The sequence below is a fragment of the Pararge aegeria genome, chromosome 18, assembly GCF_905163445.1.
Source record: "Pararge aegeria chromosome 18, ilParAegt1.1, whole genome shotgun sequence".
Lineage (NCBI taxonomy): Eukaryota > Metazoa > Arthropoda > Insecta > Lepidoptera > Nymphalidae > Pararge > Pararge aegeria.
The window spans coordinates 50918-74800 of record NC_053197.1 but is presented as its reverse complement, the minus strand read 5'-3'; the positions used below and the strand labels follow the sequence as shown (position 1 = coordinate 74800).

The window sequence follows — 23883 nt, the reverse complement described above, 5'->3', positions numbered from 1 at the left end:
GTGGATTATAGTAGTATTCAGTTAGATTAACTCTGTAAGTATGTTTTAAATGAAGCGATAGTAGAACTTTTAAAATGATATATAGTATTAGTTCGTGCACGTCCTCTTGCTTTGCAATTTTAGTTATTTACATAATTGGACCTTCATTTCCAATATTTTCTCCCATCAAATATAGAAGGTTGGTTTCTTAGTTGGCTAAAATAAATGTTTGACAGTTATCTACTTAAAAGTACCGATATATGTTAAGATTATATGAGCATGCCGTCCGGACACGCGAGCAGGTGCCTAGCGCGAGATCTACCTACGACTACTCGATCGCGTGAATGTCAACTACGATTTGTATGGTACAATACTGGAATACTGTAGACTCGCTAGATGGCGCCGGCTAGTGTGACGAGAGCGCCTCTCGTCACACTAGCCACCCCGCTGAAGATAATTACTATCTACTTTATCATTTTGTTACGATATGCCCTTAAATAGTATTCTTCTTTAATTTGAAGCGACGTGGCGGCGCAAGAATATTATGATATTAAAACATTTACACGGGAATGCGTGCTAGTGCACGCCTACTCAAACATTTCACGTAGCAACGGCTCACCGACTCAGCCACCGCGACCGAGCGGCGGGACTGTCCGGCAACTGACTATTACAAGTTATCCTAAAATACTCATTACATTTATTATTTATATACAGATTTCTGCCTACATTTAAGCGCGGTTAGTTACAAGAAATATTGTTAATATCAATTTACACTCGTTATAGGAGATTATATAATACTGTGTAACCGACAACTAAGTTACTTATACTGCGTGGAACACTAACATGACCTTAAACTAATATACAAAAAATATACAGGTATTGTTTGAACAGGTAACTTGCGAGCGTGTGTCTCGAGCCTAACACTCGTAGTCACAGACATCACTGTGAGGCCTCACAGCACTGCGCCGCACGAACTAGTTCAATTGCCCAACTGGAGCGCACAGACCTTGATGCAGATTTGAACGCGGGCCGCGATAGCAAAGTCATCTTTTGATATTGTGATTGTCGGAACACTGTGTGACTGCATAGTGATGGTTGTGAACCGTTTGTTATCACTCATCTATATAACATTTAATAAATATTTTTCATGTTTAAGTAGTTATCATTAGATTATCTTATGAACCTATTATTATATCTTGTTCTTTCATATTATTATATTTCACCAATTTCACAAACATATTCACTGCATGCGACTTACACGTTGGTATTCATTTTATATCAAGAATAAGCAAGTTTTTATATACAACACAATATGTTTAGTGGCGACTGACACCTTAGCAGCATAGTTATTATGACTAAGAGGCAGAGATACGATTTCAATTATCTCTATGCACTATGAAGTATTTTTTAGAATTAATTTGTATAATTCTACAAAGTAGAACAAATACGCTGACGTAACATATCGAAAGATGCTACAAAAATCATGTGTTTTTAATTTTTCTCAAAATCATTTAACCGGGTAAGTAAACGCTGTACGAAAGTATATTCCTGTATTAAAAATAGTATTTTTTTAGCCCAAGTCTTACTCAATGTTCTGAAAGCTCAAAATTTTAATGAATTTCTGTTTTGGCATTTTATTATCGACCATCTTAGAATTTATTTTATAGAGTTGGCTAGAATTTGGTCTTGAGCGGCTGCTAGCTGCGCGGCCAGATCGGGGTCTCCACTCGCTCAGAGTACCGAGTGCAAGCTTAAGTTGCGAGTAGAAACTACTAAAGGACATCTTCTCAGTTCCTTTAACGTCGGGCTACTTGTCGTTTACTAACACCCTAGCTGACCGAAGCTGCTCGCGTGAAGTGTGAAATTATTCAAACTCGACGTCGAAGGGACGGCTCGAGTCGCAACTACAGTTTCTTATTTCTGTTTTGCGAACGCCCCTTAAGGAGCGTTGGATGTCGACTGCGTCAATTTTGAGCGTTCGAACAATGGTGATGAGTTCCATGTTCCTGCGGCGTCGCAGTGCGACACACGGCCGCCGGGCTGGTCACGGCCTAGTCGGAGTCGGAGTCGGAGGAGGGCGGCGCCGGCGCGGGCGCGGGCGGCGCCGCGCGCTCGGGCTCCTTGCTGGCCGCCACGGCGTAGGCCGCCGCCGCCGGCCCGCTCGAGCGCTCGATGCCCACGCTGCGGACAAGCGGCTCAGTGCGTGCGCCCGCGGGCAAGCGGCGAACTAATACTAATGCGCATCTCCCTTTGGTCACCAGTTTATGTTTCCCGTCATTACCACTGACATCCTAAGCTAGAAAAGCGATGAGCCTAGTGGGATTCACTGTCCGCGGGCGAGTTCGATTCCCGAAAGGCGTCTCTGTTTTAGGTTACGTGCCTTTTAACCAATTAATTATTACTTGCTTTAACGGTAACGGAAAACATGGCATCGCGAGGAAACCTGCATACCTGAGAGTTCTCTATTACGGTTTTAAAGGAGTGGGAAGCCACCGACCCGCACTTTACCAGTGATGCTCTCATTCTGGAAAGAGGAGACCCGCGCCCTGTAGTGGGCGGGTACTAGATCGATATGATGCCCACTGACATCTCGATTGACGGGTGCCCACTGGTTTTTCTGTCAAGAAAGAAATGCAAAGGATGGGTGCACCCGTGCTCCGGGGGTACGTACGTGTACTCGTGGCGCGCCAGGTAGCGCACGTACTTCTCGGGCGGCTCGCCGTCGTGCTGCTGCAGCGACACGGAGCGCACCACGGTGTGCGACACCTGCGGGGAGGGGGCGTACAGTGCACCGCACGGGCTAGCCGAGGCGGCGTAGTGTGGCGCTCGGGCCTGCACCGACCTGCGTGGCGGGCATGGTGAACTCCACGTAGGCCCACTTGGCCAGCTCCTCCGGCACCTGGTCGTACGACGTGAGCGCCATGCGGCACACCAGGTTGTGCGTGGTGTAGGCGCCTGCGGGCACACGAGCGGTCGAGGCGCGCTCGAACCATTATTGGCATTACGCAATTGTATCTGCCGACACGGTCGGAAAGCGAGGAAATATAGGTTTCAGAATGCGAAATATGGATTAGGCAGCTCGTTCGATGGCAACTAACACAGTGATTCGCTAAATTTAGAGTCACCTGAAATCGCTATACCATTTTTAATAAACGTATATCTGATTTTATGGTATTCACGGCATATTATTTTTTCATTAGGTACTTTCAAAATATTAATTGACATTTGACAGGAAAAAGCTCGAGAAACGGTCTAACTCTAGTATATGAATCCAGTGAGCAGAGACGCGTGATACAATCGGAAGTATATTCTTCTATCGAGTAAAAACAATGGTACTCTTGAAGGAGTCAGTGCGCGGCGTCACCTTGGCCCTCCTTGGGCAGCCTCGGCATGCGCCACACGATGGCGCGGTGCTGGTGCTCGTACTTGGCCTGGCCCGACGTCACCTCGATGAGCGACTCCTGCGGCGCGTCCACGGCGCCCAGCAGGCGCTCGATGCCCTTGATCTTGCCGGTGCGCCTGCGCGCCGCGCCCGAGAACGATACGGTCACACGGCTACAGAGTTCCGCACGAAACGAGCCTGCGTGCGGAGCCTCCTGTGCAATTTATTCACACACGGCAAAAGTGTAACTTCTTAAAAGTAGACTACGAGAGATTGAGGTGGATGTATCTTAACTATTAGGATAAATGGAATGTTTACATTACATTTATCCTAATAGTATATAGTTACATATATTTAGTTTCCATGGTAACTAGAATAGGTAAATAAATGTATTATGTTTTCTACTCACTCTGTCCTATACATTTATGTGTTTGTTTCTTTATCTAGATATTATTCGGTTTCCTTGGTAACTTAAAAAGGAAAAATAAGTTAAACGAAAGCGACGTTGCATGTTTGCGCTTCACGGTTGCCGGGCATGCGACGTCGCAAAGCGAAAACGTAACGAGGTCATTCATTAGTAGATTTTACTCCTCACATTTTTCTCATACCGAGCGCCTTATGTATGAAAATCGATTCTTAAGGAGTAAACTCCAATAAATATTATTACGTACCGATAATAACATAAAATATACTAAACACAGAGACACCGGCAAAGAGCAGCTTTCTCGTTCGGGCGCACTCGGCGGCCCGCGCTTACCCGATCGAGCCTTTCACCTTGGATCGTGATCGTGCAGCTTAACTTGCTAGCTACGGACAAATCTATGAGCGGTGCGCCAGACGAACTTTCACTTCGAACATAGTACAATTTCAACCTTTTGATAAAATTGAAATGAATAAGTTCTATAGTTTACTTATAAGAATACTTTTGAATGGGACTAGGAAATACGCGTTCCCGGATACCTGAGAGATATCAGCCAGATACCTGATAGATACTCGTATCAGGTATTCGAGAACGTAGTTCGTACGTTTTTTCTTAAATAAACTATTTTTATTTATTTTTGCGATGTTGGAAAGGCGTTTATAACAAAGTAAGCTTGGCATAACATGACTTAACGGAACAGGCAGCTTTTTTGATATCTTTTACTATGTCGTTTATCGTAAACATGGGGAGTTTTCCGAGCAAAAAAGTAGGTTTTCTTTACATATATACGAGTATATCGATACAGATGTCTAGAGTTGAAATCGTGTAAAATAGCTTTCGACTATCTGTTGGTTTAAAGTTAACTTTCATCAAAAATGTTAGGGTTTGTGATACGTAACGGTAAGGAATTTACTAAACCCAATACAACAATACTGTTGTATAAATCACTAGTAGGAACTTACTATTTTGTAGTGCCTCTGGCAGTACCGCTTGGCGACCACATTATTCGTAGCATATGCGTAGGATTGAGCGGGTTCAAAAGCGCTTTCTTTGGCATCTTACTTTTGGGAGCGTCTAAATTTTTTTTCTGATATAGAATCATTGGAAATACGTAAAAGAAAACTAGACCTCGTTTTTTCATTTAAGATTCTTAGTAATGAAATTGATTGTTCTTCTCTATTACAGAGCTATTGTGAGATATCCGAGGAGTCCTATTAAAACCCTCTTGACTTTCCCTCGCCGTTCAACAGTTATGGGTGCCAACCGCCAGTCCCAAGTCAGGTTATGTCAACTTTATGTTCAATATTGTAGACATACATTGTGGTTCTCTGGCCGAATTCCGGCGATCAGTCCTATTAACTTTAAGTAAAGTATAATAATTTAATGAATTTTTTATTATAAACTTTATATGCATAAAATGTTTTTTATCAGTGTCCTTTTGAATTTTGACTGTTTCTTTATTTTATGCTTGTATATAATCATATTATTTTGTTCTTTTGATTTACTTTTTATTAGTTTTTTATAGTTAATTAATGTAGGCGTTTACCTCTAAGTAGCCGAATGTTCTGTCTTCATACTACAGTATGTGTAAGCTAGGTTAAATTGTATTTTTAAAAAAGTAAACATTGCCTTCGCAAAGAACGACTCCCAAACATTAAAGTTGAAGCGCCACGCACCTGTGCGCGGACTTGACGGAGCCGTAGCGGAAGTGCTTCTCCACGCGGAACAGGTAGATCCAGCACTCGGGGATGGGGAAGCGCACGGCCACGTCCTCGCACGGCACCTGCCCCAGCGCGCGCGACGCGAAGCCCGGCACCAGCACGTCGGCGCGCAGCTCCACCTGGCGGCGGGGCGGTCAGTCGGGCGCGGCGCGTCGCGGGCGGCGGGCGTCCGGCGCGGGCCGTACCTTGCTGCCCGCGACGCACCACTGCGCCTTCAGCTGCAGCGGCAGCTCGCGGTTCTTGGGCGGCCGCACGCGGAAGCGCATCAGCTCCAGGTAGCACGCGTCGGGCGGCTTGAACCTGCGGGCGAGCGTGCGGTCACTGACCCGCGATGCGAGCGGCCCTCGTCGGACTACGAGGCGTACTTAATGATCTGCTCGTCGTCGAAGGCCTGCGGCTGCACGCACGCGTGGAACTCGGCCTCCTCGACGCGGATCCACTCCTCGGTGGCCACGGGGATGATGTCGTGGCGGCCCACCACCTCGCGGCCCTGGCGCCGCAGGTCGTTGAGGCCCAGCTCCACGTCCGGCATGCCTGCGCAGAGCGGCGGTGAGTCTCGGGCCGGCGCTCGGCGGCGCCGAGTCTCGGGCCGGCGCTCGGCGGCGCCGAGTCTCGGGCCGGCGCTCGGCGGCGCCGAGTCTCGGGCCGGCGCTCGGCGGCGCCGCGTGCTCACCGCTCAGGAAGCCGAGGAAGAACAGCCGCACGCGCGCGATCTGCTTCAGCACCGAGCCCTCCGCGTCCTGCTCGACGTACAGCTCGTCCACCGCCGTGATCTGCACCTGCGCCCGGCGAGCGGCCGGAAATACAGAAACGCGTTCACGACTCGTTTTGATATTCTCTTCTCGGACTGATGATCGAGTCGGGTCGGGTCGAGTTTTTGGACATAATGCACTGCATGCGATTATGGCTGCAGACGCGGGTCAGTACCTCCTCCATCTTGTAGGTGAGCGCGCGGTCGCGATGCGCGGAGAGCCGGAACAAGGCTTCTTCCACGCAGAACGAGAACTGCTTCACGTCCTCGTAGTTCAGCGACCCTATCTTGAACAGCTGCGACACCTGCCGCAAGAGAGAGATCACGTTTAGCAAAAGCTCGCGTGTGTATTCTAGCTATCTCATTATTTGAGGAACTACTTATTCAGTTTTCAGTTCCTGTGATGAGGTTTCCGTACCGACCGATCTCCTAGCACTCCTTGATTATGAGTGTTCGAATCGATGCTACCACTAGTTGTACTAATTATGCATACATCAGTGATCGATAATCCATAAATGCAAGCCTAGGAAGTCGGAAAGCGGCCAGTGGGCGGCGCCGGTACCTGCGGCGCGTGCTCCACGGGCAGGCCCAGCTTGCGCAGGTCGCTGCCGAACTCCTTGACGCCCTGGTAGTCGCCCTGGATGGCGTAGGCCGCGAACTGCGACAGCTTGTTGGTGATGCGCTCCGCCTTCGTCACCTGCCCCGGCCTGAGGGGCAATCGTAGCTTGTAGTATCGATAATCGTTTTTTTTATATTCGTAGACAAATCAACGAACAAAACTTACCGCCAAACAAATTATTATTGCAGTTATGCTGACGGTTCAGGTTATCAGCTGCCGGGACATTCGACCAAACCAGAAATAACAAATTCAACTGCGACCTCTTCTAACATGGGCATAGCGATTGATCCTACTAACCAAATTTACAAAATATTTTCGATAGAGGCGTGGTATAGCAGCGTTCACGCTGCGCACTCCCGAGCCCGTCCCCATACGGTCGACCAAGCATCCTCGACACTCGTGAGTCAGAGACACATAAACGCATTTTAAATATAAAAATCCGAAAGCTGAATCAAAGCCAAAATGAGAATTAAAGCGTAGGTCCAGGTCGGTACGCATTTTCATACAAATTAGCTATTTTCTTTGATCAAAATGCGAATCTATACTGACGGTTTTTTCAGCTGAGTCGTATACAGAAAGCTAATCGAAAACCGCCATCGCCACCGATGCGTTGCCGACTTTTAAGTTATTTTTTTACCCACTCTCTGAATAACCCTAGATTGTAGTGTGTAGGGTAAACATCAGGTGGAGATTGTTCCGCAATTTGCAAGTGCGCGGTAGAAATGATCTGGTATTGCGAATAGTAGAAGAAAACCGGGCATCCAGATGATGAGGGTGGAATTTATTTTTACGGCGTGAGGTGCGGCCATAGAACAGGGAAGGGGCCTACCAATGCAAACAACTCTTCAGAACACTCCTCATTATAGAGTCGATATATGTATATATATATATATATATAACACTCAAAGGGAGTTGACATCTCTTCGGGGCCCCGGAAGACAATTTGGAATTGTCAACAAGTCGAACAGCCCGCTTTTGTATGCGATCAAATGGAAGTTATACCATTATACAGTTTTATCAGAATCACAGTTAAAGTTATTTATATAGGTTTTAACGTCTTAAAAGAAAATAAAGTAAGTACACGCATAAAGTCCTTTCATATGTGTTGTCGTTCCCTGATTCTAGAATCTTTACTTACCTACCCTCAAATTCCAACGCGGGATTCCTGCCATTTATTTATCTCACGAATTTTTTTTATTCACGCACGGTGATGTTGTATTCTACTTCCAACTTGAAGACATGTTGTGGGTGCGGTATGTTTTAACTTTATATATACATTTTTTTAATTCTCTACAAATTAGCCATTGACTACAATCTCACCAGGTGCAAGCGACGATGCGGTCTAAGATGGTAGCGGGATAACCTGTTACGGGGTATGGTAGTTATACCCCTAATGGGATCCACGCGACATCGCACCGAAACACTAAATCGCTTGGCGGCACGTCTTTGTCGGTAGAGTGGCAAATAGCCACGGTGAAAGCCTCCTCTGGAATCGAACCCGGGACCTCGTACTTAAATTCCCAGCGCTCACCGTTTTTGAAGACCTCCCTGGCGCCAAATAACTACAAAACGTGTAACGGAATCACGAAATACGCTTGAAGGGTGCATAAGTATATTTCATACGGAACCAACCTGTAAAGATAAAAATTAACAGAAGCTTATTTATTTTTCCATACAAACAAATTTAAAACATTTTAAGTGTTAACTTATGACGCCCAATTGACGATAAAAGACAGACGTGCATAGTAACTACGCTACGCGACGCGTACCTAATGAAGTGGCAGGAGTCACTTGATTTTACTTTTGCATGTGATGTTAGGGCTGTATCTGATTTCTTTCAATAATTACTATGGCAATGGTTTACTCAAAAACCATTAGCGTTTCGGTTTCACAGATAAGTCTCAGAGACAGTAAATAATGTACCTATAAAGCCTCTGAAGTATTATTTCTGTTTTCATTTACACGTTGTATTTGGTCGTCCAATGATATATTACCCTGTCGTGCTGTCTGTCGTTACCTTTGTCGGAACGGATAACTTGTAATTAACTTTTACATTAACAACCGTTCACTGGCCCACATACAATATATATACAAAAAATAACATAAGTATAGTATATCTTTTTGAAATTTTGTGAAAAATTTAGAAAATTTTAAATGCCTTTATGAAAATAATACAGAGGCGGTTTAGAACTGTAAAGTGTACCTGACGCCCGGCCGCTCCTTGTAGAACACGTACTGCAGCTTGACGGTGAAGATCTTGCCGAACTGGTCGAACTGCTGCGCGCCCACCTCCGACACGGAGTAGCACGCCTGCAGCGGCAGCTCCTGGATGGGCTCGCGGTCGGCCGCGCTGTTCAGCAGCTGCACCACCGCGCTGTCGCCCTGCGCCGCCAGCCGCACGAACACCTTCTTCCAGAACCTGCGGAGCACGCGCGTCAGGCGGCGGGCGCGGCGGGCGCGGAGGGCGCGGCGGGCGCGGGCGGGCGCGCCGTACCTCTGGCCGGTGATCTTCTTCTTGTTGGGCTGGCGCAGCTGCATCTCCCAGCCGGGCCCGGCGTACTGGATGCGCGGGAAGGCCTCCAGCGGCACGGACACGTCGTCGTCGAACAGCGGCGTGGGCGGCGTGTCGGCGCCGCTGCCGGCGCGCCCGCCGTCCGGCGCGGGCCCGCCGGCAGCGCGCTCGGGGCGCGGCGCCGGCTCGGCGTCGAAGGGGTTGGCGCGCGCGTCGGGCGGCGCGGGCGCGCGCGGCGGCGGCGCCAGCACGGGCACGCAGTGCGCGGCGGCCGCGTCGCTCTCCTTGGGCCTGCGGGACAGGCGTCGGTCACTCCGGGCGAACCCGCGACTGCGACGTGTACTGTACACACGTATTGTATTTGTTGAACTTTTCCGAGACTTACCGAATAAATACGGAAAATGTATCATCGGTGGAATCCCGCGAGTCTTGGTGTTCGAGTCGCGGCGTGGCGGCGGGGGGCGGAGGGGCGCCCATACTCAAGAACGGGTCGAAAGCTTCGGCCTCGAAACCTGCTGGCACCGCGTCGTCGGCACCGTTATCGCCCCATGCGTCTGCGGTAAAGAGAGTCGTGTAAAGTAAACAAATCTGTAGATAATCTTTAGAATTTTAAATTAATTTACCTGTGTTCATGTGGTTCGCACCGGTGGAATCAAACTTAGCGGAGAACGCATCGAAAGCGTCCTGAGATGAAGGGAAAGCAGCATCTTGGGCCATTGTCTCGGTTGCGTCCCAACCGACATCGGCAGAGGTCGCAGTGTGCATGTCCGCGCTGACCGATTCTTCCGCAGCGCTAAATATATTCGCTTGATTATCTTCGTACGCGCCGAACACGTCCATGGGAGATCCACTGACGTTAGAAGGAGGCGCGGAAATAAACGCTTCGTTTGTAGAGAATGGGGTATGATCGACATTCGGTGTCATTTTAACGTCCTCATATTTGGGCATTTCCGTATCGGATACATTGAAAGGTGATTGGTCTTTTACGTCGTCCATTTCAAATGGATTTGTTTCACTTTCAGTTATTTGTTGGACTTGAAAACTGTCGTCGTTAATATCAGCGAACGGTGACGCATTTAGCGAAGCAGTGTTAATTTCAGCTGTAGGCTCAGAACAGTCCATTGGTACATCGTCTTCTTCAACAGCATGTGCCGACGGCGCTGTGAATATTGCATTTTGTGACTCAGGCTCTGGAACATTGTCTGCGATCGATGTGGCCGGCTCTTTAAACAGCAAGTTAGTGGAGTCAGCAGTTGTAGATGTCAACATGATATCTGTTGGACGAGATTGTATCTCTGCATCAGAAGATAGCTCAGGAATATCGTCACTCAAGAAGTCTATCTGTTTCTCTTCTTTCTTAGGAGCCGAGTATAAACTGAGGATTGCTTCCTTTGTGGGTTTAACAACGACCGGAATAGGAGCGTCAAAAAGATTAATGTCATCGGCAGCCGCCTGTGAAGGCTGTTGTGGTCTCGGCGGCGGTGCGGGGCGAGGGGGGCGGGCAGGTGGAGGCCGTGCCGGCTTGTTGCGGTTAAAGTCAGTCGTGGCCGGGGCCTCATCGAACAGATCCGGTTCGGGCGTAGGGCTCGGGGAATGAATGTCACGCACTGATACAGGGCTCGGAGTCCGCGTAGGTGGAATCCGATCGAGCAAATCGGAACTTGTAAATTCCATTTGACCTGTTACAGTTAGAATTAAGTTTTGTGTTTCTGTAGGTAATGGTCGTGTCAATGACTGTAACTCCTTAGTTTCTTCTTCATTCAAATAACTACAGTCAACCATAGTTGAAACTAATTCGAGCTCAGTCGGTTTCATTAATTTCTCGGCTTCCATGGTCTGATTTCCAAATACATCCATAGGGTCAGTTTCGGCGAAATGTTTTGCACACACATCTTTAGGTTCCGCCGCTCCAAAAATGTCTGTGGGCACCGTATCACCTACTTGTGGTTCATAGTTATCACCAAAATCTGAAAAAGGGTTACTGGTGGCAAATGGATTATCTCCAGTTCCAAAATCTGGTGGCTCTGAATCAGTCATGAAGGGATTAAGAACTTCAGTCGACACTGGTGCTGTCTCGTTCATGCTTAAGAAAGGGTTGAACGCCATTTTGATAGAATTTAATGACTTAATTCATAAATTCAGACTCAAGTAACTTAATTTCAGTTCTTCCTGGATTGAGATCGCTTGCAAAAGAGGTATCGAATGGATCGAAATCTTCTTGTGAGTTTCGAGTATCAGACGGTTCAGGGGTAAGCGCTTTAATATGAAAAATATCGTCTGAAGTTTCTAACAAATCAGGTTCTCCGTCAGTGACTGTGGTGTCGTCGCACGAAAATTCTTTGGCTAATAACTTCAACTCAGTTTTACTCGGTTCAATGTTAGTAGCAAATGAAGTATCAAATGGATCTGAATCTAGATTTGTAGAAGTATTATGAGTCGATGGGCCAGTTGGTGTTAAAACTTTTACTTCTATTTCATTAGGATTACCATGAAGAAGATCACTTGCTTTCAAATTATTTATGTTTTGAATCGACTGCGGGTTCTCCGAATGTCTCCGTTTATTAACTGCGTAAGCTGTGTTTATTGTCAAATCTTCCTCAGAGCGAGCTCGTGTTAACACTTCAGGGACTTTATCCCTTGCCTCTGCTTCTTCGTCTAAATCTTCAGTAATCGAATCTTCTCGAGTATAATATGGTGTTAAAGGTTTGCCGGACTTGGTTTTACTGTCCAAATCCGAGGTCCCTTCAACGTCAAAGAGCACACTTTTACTAACAGTAAGGTTCTCAGGACGTGAAGCTCTTCTTTCTGCTTGTATGGGTTCGTCAGCTCTAGGATCAAAGTCAGGATCACTTGGCACTCTATAAATAGACGACGAGGGTGCGCTCCCAATTAGTTCTTGTTCTAATAACTTTAATTCTACTTTTCCTGGGGCTACAATTTTATCAACTATAGTAGTATCAAAAGGATCTATATCCCCGGTATTAATATCTACTGGATCTAAAGGAGAATCACCTAATTGAGTTAAATCGGTTGTACTTCCCCCTAAAAGATCCCTTTGATTTTGACTTTCTTCAGAGTTTATGATATCATCCGATGTAATAGACTCTCTTATACCCGAAGGATTTATCAAATGTATACGCACTGAAGATTTACGCCTATTATTTAGCCTTAATTGTATCTCTTCCGCTCGTGGATCGAAATCGTCGTCGTCTTCTAATAAAACCGCTTCTTGTTTTATTTTATCAAAGTTAGTTGTTGGAATCACAGCATCAGCGAAACTTGTATCAAAAGGATCGTCTTGATCAATGTATGGATCTATTACATCTAATTGATCCTCAACAATTCCTTCGGCGAAAACAGACTCGTTTTTATCCGCTTCGAATGCCGACCAAGATTCTTGTAAAACTGGTTCAACAATTATCTCTTTTTCTTCTAGTTTAGTAACAGTAGACCTTACTTCTAGCGATTCTGCCGCTAAAAGTGTAAATTCATCGATTTCAACTTCTTCGGTGTTATTTTCGTTCACTTCATTAGTTGTAGAAGGTAACGCTTCTTGGCTCTCCGCTTTTTTTTGTTGCAGTAAAGAAGTGTGTAATGAAACGCTTAGGTCTATGGGAGTCGTAATTGGTACGTCTGTATCAAGATCTAATATACTTTTTTCCACAGGTTCACTTACAACCGATGTTGCAATTGGCAGCGGTTCTCCATCAGTACTCTCTAGTAACAAATCACCGGGTATAACTCTTTTCGGTCGTTTAGTTGTTATTTGAACATTATCAATGCGACCGGTTAGAACTTCAACAGCAACGCCTATATCTAAGGCTTTTTTACCCTTAGTACTCTTAGCTTCTTGCCCCTTAATAAGTGCATCTACATGAGATGTATCAAAAATATCATCGTCTTGAAACTCTTCTGGAGAATCTGGAACGTAGGCAAGTTTAACTTCACCGCGCTCAACAGCGTCTACGTAAGAAGTATCGAAAATATCGTCCTGATCTTCTTCGTATTCAGACTCGTCGTCAGTGACTCCGTAATCACTTTTTTCCCCGTTATCGGCTTCTGCCTTGGCCGCGAGTAACTGAGGAAAGTCGGCCTCAGTAACTTCAACTACTGGTCTATGCGGTTCTTCCTTTTTTGGCTTCACTTCCTTAGGAACGGATTTGACACGTTGAAAGAAAGAAGTAGACTTTATCCGATCGAGATCGCCTTGGGTTTTCTTGAGAACAGTGTCAACGCCAGTTGTTAGATCCTTAAACTTAGACCATTCTTCATTTTCTTTAGCCGATGCCTCGCCACTTTCTTCGTGTTGTTGGTGCTCTCTCCTATATTTTTCTAACTCTTCTTCAGTAAACAGCTCCTCCTCCCCTTTACGTTTTGATTTTTTGCCTTTTTTCTTCTTTTTAAGGCCTTTGGGTAATTTTAGCATTATATGACCTTCTCAGGTGATTTTCGCGTTGCTGCAAAAAAACAAAAATACTTTTTACCGTTTATATTTTCTTGACTAAAGTATGAACTCGGTCACTATAACTTCGCTGTAGCAGTGGTTATAACAATAATTTGTACTAGAATGATTAATAAATTTGACAAAATCTGAAACGTAGAACAATTAAATTCGTTAGTTCTATAAGTGAAAAACATAATCTTTATTAATAAACATCTTTTTTCTCTATTTAGCCAATCGCAGTTTAAAAGGAGAATTTTTAATGGAAATTTATACATTGCGTCATCATTAAGACATGCAAACTTTTTGAACAATCTTAAGTAAGCTAGTAAAAAAACGCAAGATGTCAAAGAATAAAAAAGGACCGCTAACTCTTATCATATTGATCGCGCCGACTGCCTCAATTTAGTCCGTGGGCGAAGACTATACACAGTGACACATATACATGCAGCGGGTATGAGGCTACAGACATTCAGGGAGACGAGGGAGAAAGGGCGATGAGCAATGGAATTCCCCTCGCAGTGATTTGAATCGCATGAAGATTTTGCACGAAACAGATATGCCACAGAAGTGATGATTCTCTGTGGAAGTCGGAATATGAGAGGAATCGAAATGGTATCGAGCGTGGAGTGACATGCGCCGCGGGGGCTCGCGGGCGCGGCGGCTAGCTACGAGACGTACCCGCCGGCACCTACGGCTACCCTAGCGCGCTACGGGGCGGAGGGGCTGTACCTTCATTGCAACACTGCACTCGCTAGCGGGCGGCGCTCGGGGCGCCTGGCTCGACACTGAGGCCGAGGCGCGCCATCGACCCGCCCGCGGCTGCGCGCGGCGTCCTCTTACGTAAGCGCCACTTGCGCCGCGCTCCAGCCACCCGCATCGACCGGCCTGCGCGCGCTGTGAGCTGCCTCTCAGACTACGCCCAGCTGGCGCCCGCTGGCAGTGAGGTTAGTGGCTTAGATAAAACGAGCCGCATATTAGGATGCGACTTTTAGTCACCACGCTGTCGTAATGCGGGATGGCGGAAGCAGGGTAGGTTAGGTAATATTTCTCAAGTTTCATCGTAGTTCAAATAATTTTGAGAACGACTCCAACTAATTACTGCTCGTCTTTTAGGAGGCTTTGGCCGGGCTACTTACCCCTGTAGCAACAAACACGTGCCGCTAAGCAATTTAGTATTCCGGTACGATGTTGCGTATAAAACCGATTAGGGGTATGGATTTAACATAACTGCTATAGCTGGCTAAAGGATTCTTTTTTAGATAATAATAATAAATGGTAATTCACTATACCTAGAATTCCTAATATGTAGCGTAAAATAAAAAAACTGTTATACAAGTCGTTGGTTATACATAATATTATAATGCATGCCTTCTAAACCTACTTACTCCAGTAAGTGAACAGTATGTTCACACAATTTTTTTTCAAATTCAATATTTAGAAATAAATATCTTTACCAAAAATACTAACAAAAAGTATAATATCATATAAAAGTAAAATAATATAGTAAATAGTAAGTATAATATCATATAAAGTATAATATCATACAAAGTAAAATATTACAAGTAGAGTAATTCGGGAAATTGAAAAAAAACCTTTTAAAATTCTTTGACATATTAACCCCCTTATGGTATGTGGGGGGTGGGCAAGTTAGAATCCCCGGCTGTCTTACATCTGCGCGCGTTTCATTTGGAAGTACTATCACAATCACACTGCTATTTATGAAAACCACGTGCCCAGTTTTAATATAAACTTCAAAATTATCCGCAGACTGTCACATTAATGTAATTTATTCAATGGAGAAGAGAAACATCATATGCGGAAAGAATGGTCTTCAGCATTTCTGGCAATAATTATTGAACTTCCAATTGATTTGAGCAGACTCAGAATCTTTGTATGTGCACAAAAATTCCGAGTTGAGCGTGGATTGAAACGTGAGAAAATAAATGGACAACAGCGCCGTTTAATCACCTAGCGGCAGACATATGGTACTAATTTGTCAAAATAGGATATAACGCGGCCAAATATGTAGTCCTAGTCGTAAAATTTGTTCGCTCGGTTGTCTCTTTTTTTCTAAGCGCTATTCTCACTAGCCACATGAACGAGCGCTAGGTGTTTTGCTCCAATTCGGGACTTTTAAATCTAGTCACTTAACTGCCGCGAGGCTACGTCGCTAATTCGTGTCGTTTGTTGAGCCTGAAAAATCTTTTAGGCAGCGTATTTATCCGCTCCGCGAAGTGAAACATGTGTAGTGCTTGCACAGGCAGCGCGATCGGGCACAGGTGAAACACGGCGTGCGAGTAACGTGTACGCCGCAGCGGTGCCTGCTTGTTGCCAAACAGCGGGCGGGCCATGGCGGAGGTGGAGGTGGCGCCCGGGGCCATCGTGAAGCAGGGCTGGCTGCTGAAGCGCGGCGAGCACATTCGTAACTGGCGCGACCGCTACTTCATCCTGTTCGACAATGGCGACCTGGTGGGCTTCAAGGCGCAGCCCGAGCGCAACAACTACCGCGACCCGCTCAACAAGTTCACGGTGCGGGACTGCCAGATCATGGCGGTGGACAAGCCGCGGCCGCACGTGTTCACCATTCGCGGCCTGCAGTGGACCACTGTCATCGAGCGCAACTTCGCCGTGGACACGGAAAAGGAGCGGTGAGTGCGCGCTGCAGTCCGGTTGGTGGTCACTCACAACAACGCGTCCTAAGAGTAGTAAATAAGCGACCCTGAACATTGTCAAATGTTATTAAATTTCTTTATGTGGAATCTGGAGATAAATGAGAGTGCAACTGACAAATAATTGGTTTGTCTTGTAACTTAATTTCTTCAAACTAAATTTAAGTTTAACAAAAGTTAACAATTTTCCAAAAAGGAATTGCTGCTTATTTGTACCTGGAAATATGATGTATTGTTACAAAGAAGCAGAATGTACAGATGACATGCCTGAATAATTATGTTGATAACGATAACTAACATTAAATCTTACAATCTTACCTGTTGTTAAATTTGACTGAAGCTTTAGGTTCACTGAAAAATTTGAAGCAATGCTTTGCTTTGTATGCTTTCAAATGGAACATTATGTCAAAGCATTACTCCATTATCCTATATAGTTTGAGGTTTCAAGTTAAAACTTTTACTAAATAGTGAAGTAAAAAATCCATATTTCTAGTTAAACACAATACTTGAGTGCGATACAAGTATTATGTATAGCTTGACAATTTAGTGGCGGATGCTGCCCTACAAGTGTAGTGTTGACTCAATATGAGTCACCTGTTTTATAATTTTTAATGATGGGGTTCATAACAAACTTGTTTTTAAAATAAAACTTATATGAATTAAATATTAAATTGTTTACATTGTCTGAAAATCTAATCTTTACCTGTGTGGTATGAATAGCTGCAGACAGACTGAGCTGGCCTGTGCGACTGATTCAATGCTCCTATCTTATGATGTAGCTTTATCAGTAAACTGTAGTGCTAGTGTACAGTGATAGTGCAGTTGGTGTGGTATGAGAGTGAAGTGTGGCGTGCTTGCAGGGAGGAGTGGGTGGCCGCCATCCGCTACGTATCGTCGCAGCTGAGCGGGGGCGGTGAGGGCGCGGGCGCGGTTGGCGCGCCGGAGACAGCGGGCGCGGCCTTTGCGGGCATCGCTGACGTGGACGACCGCGACATAGCGCAGCTAGGCACCAGCTTCCGCGACCCGCGGCGCATCGTGAGTCGCTCGCGATCTGGGCCAGGCCTCGCCTATACAGTCACTATTTGCTCTGGCTGTAACCTGAATCACAATTATCTCTACTGTTTTTGGGACTGGTTTCAAATGTACCACATCTTTTCCACTGTAGCCTCCCAAAGGCTAATGCTATGTGAAGTTGCAGTGTCCTAGTACAAGCTTCGTTGGCTTGAATGATATCATCAAACATGTCACATATTTATTTGAACTAGACTGAGACTGAAAAAAAGACTAACCTCAATTAGATAAATTTTTAAAATACTTTTATTGTTTATATTTGTATACATTCTGGATATTATTTTTCCGTCCTTATGGTTCTGTTTCTTGCCCTACGTGAAAAAAATATCTTTTTTAAAGCAAAGTGTGTACAAATAAAAGTGTCTTGTTTCTTTCATATTGCATTTCATAGAGCAACAAAATTATTTAATAAAAGATTTAAATTAGCAAATCCAATAAACCAACACAATACCAGCAATGGGCCAAAGTGGAAATAAGTACTTTTCCCTCGTATCTATATTAGTGATGGAACTTCATTCTTTAACTAATTTAGCCTTACAGATTTTCCTTAATGCACTTTATTTATTTTTAAACACAGATTACACTTTTGCATAAAGAAATATGAACATATTTCCAATTACTTAATTGGGAAAACCAGAATTGTATACAGGCCTGGGTTAAAAATATAATATCCTTAACCCTAGCCTTGTTATTCTACATACGTCATAGCTTTACATAATATAGAGGAAAAATATATCTCAGTGAAGACTCACATGGTTGCTATACATCTTTTTTTTATTTTTGTTCAAGATGATGATATATATATATGAAAGAAAGTAGGGTATTTTTATTCTACGATACACAAACAAAAATCTTTGAGAATTAGGAGTATATTCATATACTACCTGTTTCTGGCGTTTTACAACCACTTTTATTATGGTATGACTAAAAATACTGTGGGTTCTCCAGTTACTTACATAAAATGTAGCTTGTGTTTACTCCCTGTCCTTTGAACTAAGTCTGTGTAAAAAATTAAGTAGTTTGATGCTAAGTTAGGGTGTAAAGGAATAACAAACAAACAACACACTTTCGCATTAATTATAATCTATATGCATATTTGTCTTGTCACTAGAGCCAAGTGTCAGTGATCCACCTGAATGCTGAAGAATAATGTTGTGTTGAAACACGTGATACTTTCTCTATCATTAGGCATGACGATATTGGGTATTGGGTTGTTCTTTCAAGACAGTATAATTACATTATTAAAATCTGGTACCTAAATTGGTGTTGTTCTCCTCGTGCAGAGCATTGCTAAGTCATTGCTCAACACTTAACATCTTACAGTTCGAATCCCTCTCTTATAAGAGATGAAGTGGATGCTGCTGAATATTTTCCTCGTTTGTGGGAATAGAAAGCATACATGTACCAAGGTGTCATTATCACTGAGGCAATTACTAACAAGACACGTTTTGAAGAAAAGATTCGGTTGTGTAGAGGCTAGTGCGCTTAGTTTTATGCCTGACCGCGAACATAAATAAGCCCGAGTCTATCCTAAACTCAAAAAATCCGTGCCCCGTGCGGCCGCTAACTCGCAGCGCCGGTTGTTGCAGACGCTGGAGAAGTTCGAGTTCGTGAAGGTGCTGGGCAAGGGCACGTTCGGCAAGGTGGTGCTGAGCCGCGAGAAGGGCACGGGCAAGCTGTACGCCATGAAGATCCTCAAGAAGCACCTCATCATCCAGAAGGACGAGGTGGCGCACACCATCACGGAGAACCACGTGCTGAAGAAGGCCAAGCACCCGTTCCTCACGGCGCTGCGCTACTCGTTCCAGACGGCCGACCGCGTGTGCTTCGTCATGGAGTACGCCAACGGCGGCGAGCTGTTCTTCCACCTGTCGCGCGTGCGCAACTTCAGCGAGGAGCGCATGCGCTTCTACGGCGCCGAGATCGTGTCGGCGCTGGGCTACCTGCACGCGCAGGGCATCATCTACCGGGACGTCAAGCTCGAGAACCTGCTGCTCGACAAGGACGGCCACATCAAGATCACGGACTTCGGCCTGTGCAAGGTCAACATCACGTACGGCCGCACCACCAAGACGTTCTGCGGCACGCCCGAGTACCTGGCGCCCGAGGTGCTGGAGGACACGGACTACGGGCCGGCCGTGGACTGGTGGGGCACGGGCGTGGTGCTGTACGAGATGGTGTGCGGGCGCCTGCCCTTCTACAACCGCGACCACGACAAGCTGTTCGAGCTCATCGTGGAGGAGGAGGTGCGCTTCCCGCGCGCGCTGTCGGCGCCGTGCCGCGCGCTGCTGGCGGCGCTGCTGTGCAAGGAGCCGGCGCGCCGCCTGGGCGCGGGGCCCGACGACGCGCTGGAGATCATGCAGCACGCCTTCTTCGCCGCCGTCTGCTGGGCCGACCTGCTGGCCAAGAAGGTGGCGCCGCCCTTCAAGCCGCAGGTGGACTCCGACACCGACACGCGCTACTTCGACTCCGAGTTCACGGGCGAGTCGGTGGAGCTCACGCCGCCCGACAGCGACGCGGGCCTGGCCCGCATCCAGGAGGAGCACTTCCCGCAGTTCAGCTACCAGGTACGGCCCCAGGGCCGCCTCATAAATCGCAGAATGTGTTGTGAATCAAAACTTAAAGTGCTCGGCTAGGTCTTTCTAGTATTCCTTAAATGGCGAGAAGTAGGAACTGTTCAAAAAAATCATTAACTGTTCGCAGGACATCTGCTCGTCGGCGCACTCGGCGCTGTCGCACCTGTCGCAGGGCGCCGACCGCCGCCACTAGCGGCTCCCCGCGCCGCCGCCGCCGCAGCACTCGAAGGGTCAATTCTATGCATTTTGAATCCAAGTAGACTGATATCCCGGTAATGTTTGAATAAATTTACGTGGTTATTTCTGTAAACTGTGGAGACGTTCTCTTAAAATTAATTAACCTCATTTCACCCAAAAAGAGAATGCGCAAAGTCGGCCGGTTTCCCATAAAGCCTTATTGTGAGCGGTTGTGAGCTGTTGTGTGCATTTTCGCCGGCGACTTGCGCGACACTTTACTGGCTCTGTGATCACATTATTACCATTTTTTAAGTTTGTGTATTTCCGCCGGCACACACTAGTAAGGCGCGTTTGCGTTTCGGCTGCGATAGCTTATCCCATAATGTTTTAAAGCTGGCTAAACAGCGACGAGGTTCGTACAAGGAATGCTGACAAAAGTGCAAAAAGAAATACAGTTGCAGATTAATTGTTAGAAGCGCCCGGGCGTTCTGTCTGTGGCGAGCCTCGCAGCTTCGACTCGCGACGTCAGTAGACACGGCGACTGCGAGCTCGTAAATACCGGCCACGTGAATGAAAAGTACATTTATTAACTTAATGGGGTAATAGTCATAAGTTTTTGAAGGAATCTTTAATAAAATCTATGCTCTATCAATCGCGCTTCACGAACTATGGCGAGACAAGCAACCGCGTTCAGAGAATTTGAAACGAGATAGCAATAGTACTCCATCATTGGTCGAAGCGCGATAGCAATTTTACGAATGAATGAATTGAGTTTCCTTTGGATCAAATCAAATCAAAAATACTTTATTGCACACAAGAAAAAAAAAATAAACGAGAAAAACAACAAAGGTACAATTAAATTTGTGTAACAAAGGCGGCCTTCTCACTCATAGTGATTTCTTCCAGGCAACCATTATGAGGAATTGGCTCACATATGAATAGATGGATGGATGCGAGTGTTTCTTAAGCCAGCAGTCACATAACAACCTATGCCTCTAGGCAATGGATTTTAGTACATTACAACTCTCCTAATAGATGTCAATGTAATGGTGATATTGACATTTTTAAGGCTTTCAGATAATTATGTTGTGTTATGGCGTTGGTTTTTCTTGATTTTGATTAATTAAGTGCAACTTATGCAACAAATGGGCTTTATTTGCGTGAAGATTGAGAGTGAAATTTCAAGGACGTCACGCTTAGGCTAACATGAGGGAGAAGAAAAAGTAGGGGAAAGGGAGCTACATTGTATATAATACATCAAATAAACGAGTTGTAGCGTCAGACGTCTTATGAACGAATTTAATATCGCATAAGCTGGTGTATAGACAAAGATGTGTGAAATGTAATGGTAACAATGATTTCGATTACAGTTTATATAAGAAGTGTCTTTTTTCAGTACGATTCACATACGCCTTTCATTGAGGATCGAACGTGCATATTCCAGATAACGCCTCATAGGAGAACAAGACGCCATTTTGATATAATAGCTTTTTGGTGACACCTTCGATGACCGGGTCAGGTAGCTTAACATCTTCGAAGCCACAATTTTATTAGAAGGCTGGCTTTTGTTGGAATACGTTTGCTGAATGTATAGAATTGATTCATGTATGGAGGATTGGCACGTACACGTACGCGGTAACGTTTAGAACGTATGTTCGTTAGTTTTCCCTTTTGTCGCGCGGCAAAGATACAACGGACCCGTGTGATTTTTTGCATCGTCATCATCACAGCGGTGAGGTTTCTGCGGGTAATGTACATAACACTAGGGTGTGCCGCCACCCCGTGCCCGGCTGGCGCCAGCCACCCCGTGCCCGGCGGTTGTAGACTCGCCCCCGTCATATTATAATATTATATTTTGTGTATGTTAAATATATAACTGTAACGGATGTAATTGGCGAGTGCTCGACGGTCGCTTCGTCGGGGCGGCGGAGCTCGTGTTCGCGCGCCCCACCATATATTATTTTCTTTTTGTATATATTAAAGATAGGATTCAAACGATGTGTTTTATTTGCCTTCCCTGCGGCTAGACCTGCCTAGTGCGAGTCCTCGCACATAACTTACCTATCTCACCACAGGGTTGTGACGTAAATCGTAGTATTTGCTGTAGAACCACACTACAATATAAATATCAACTACAAAAGTGGCGTTTGACAGTTTAGATCGCAAGCCTGTTGTGAGACACGTAATCACCAAGCTCGACTGACGGCGAAAATCGAAGAGGCTTTCTTGATCTGCACTCTTAGTACAAGATTTGGTCGCTCGCAATCGGAGTCTAACTTCATGGTGTCTGTTTTTTGTGACGATGTGCGCGCGAATCGTACAGTGAGCTGGCGGACGATGTATTCCCCTCGCACTCGGTTTTGCAACTACCTTTATCCTGTTAAAATCTTGTAACCATTTGCGCTTGCTAAAAAAATTACAGAGGATGGCACTTTATCTTTCATTAATTAACAGTATTATTGAAGCTAAATGACTATTATTCTCCCTTACTATTAAAGTACCTATTAATTTTATAAAAGATATAATTAAAGCACACCAACCTGCATTAGAGCAGTGTTGTGGGTACTCTATAACCCTGTCTCCCTAAGGAGTAAAATAAAACAACTGGACCAACTCTAATACTGTATATTATGCTTCTCTATAATTCATATTACTTGTAACCTTTAAATGATTCTACTACCAGTTCGGAATGCTGTCTTCGGCAGAGAAGACCACTGGCAAGAAACTACCATTGCTCTTTTATTCAAGCAATTAAAACAAAGACTTATAAACACAATTACAACATTGTCATATGTAATAACGCTAGGCCCTTTGATACAAGACTATACAAGACATATTTTAAGACAGGTCAAACAATAACTATTATCACTTATAACATCAGCAGGGCTAGCACGGGCAGGAGATATAAATTATATCCCCCGATTATATCCTCTATCAAGGGATATAATTATCTTTTCCCCTTGCCAGAGCACGGCAACAGGGGAGAGGATAAATTTATCCCCGTTTGACATTTCTCGTGGATATATATCCCCCGCCCATAGCATGGGAAGAAATGAAAGGGGAAAGACTATCCTTTTTTGACATTTGAAAGAGACAATTTTATCCCCGTCCTTAGACGTGGGTTTAAAATTCTGTTAACGAATTAAAGTCGAAAAAAACATGTCTCGTGCTTTCTGGGGCTCTTATTATTCAAGTGAAATGGAGAAATCTGAACGAAAATTACACCGGCGATCTATACGTGACGCCAGTAATCCGTTCGAATTTCCCGATGCAGAGTTCCAACACTTGTTTCGGATGGGTAAAAATTGTGTGCTGTACTCGTGCGAGGACCTTAAAGAGGCACTAACCACTAAATGCTGTCGATGGACTACCAGTGCACATAAAAGTAAGTTGTTATTAAGTACCTAAAATCACCTTGTGCAAAGACATCATCTATATATGAACGTAGGTTTAAAAAAAAGCATGGCTAATCACTTTTTGTCTAGGTTCTCACATCTTTAAGGCTATTAGCGGACGGTAGTTATCAGCGGGGACAGGTCAAGACCATGGCTGTTGCTCAAA

General features: G+C 45.2%; 2 protein-coding genes across 2 annotated transcripts; one reads left to right on the top strand and one right to left on the bottom strand.

Moving 5' to 3' along the window:
• Nucleotides 1–405: 405 nt before the first annotated feature.
• Nucleotides 406–17237, bottom strand: LOC120631462 (protein stoned-B-like). Its single transcript, XM_039901065.1, has 17 exons — nt 17202–17237; nt 14559–14762; nt 11539–13842; nt 10009–11468; nt 9771–9939; nt 9368–9676; nt 9077–9292; nt 6817–6961; nt 6431–6559; nt 6177–6282; nt 5869–6037; nt 5689–5803; nt 5459–5622; nt 3344–3498; nt 2822–2934; nt 2651–2745; nt 406–2160 (listed from the first exon to the last, which is right to left on the bottom strand). The coding sequence occupies exons 3-17, from the start codon at nt 13809–13811 to the stop codon at nt 2031–2033; spliced, it is 5748 nt and encodes a 1915-aa protein (XP_039756999.1). The 5' UTR covers nt 13812–13842; nt 14559–14762; nt 17202–17237; the 3' UTR covers nt 406–2030.
• LOC120631461 (RAC serine/threonine-protein kinase) lies at nt 15889–22317 on the top strand. The gene is made up of 4 exons (XM_039901064.1): nt 15889–16477; nt 17359–17533; nt 19159–20136; nt 20273–22317. The coding sequence occupies exons 1-4, from the start codon at nt 16179–16181 to the stop codon at nt 20336–20338; spliced, it is 1518 nt and encodes a 505-aa protein (XP_039756998.1). The 5' UTR covers nt 15889–16178; the 3' UTR covers nt 20339–22317.
• The last annotated feature ends 1566 nt before the right edge of the window (nt 22318–23883 follow it).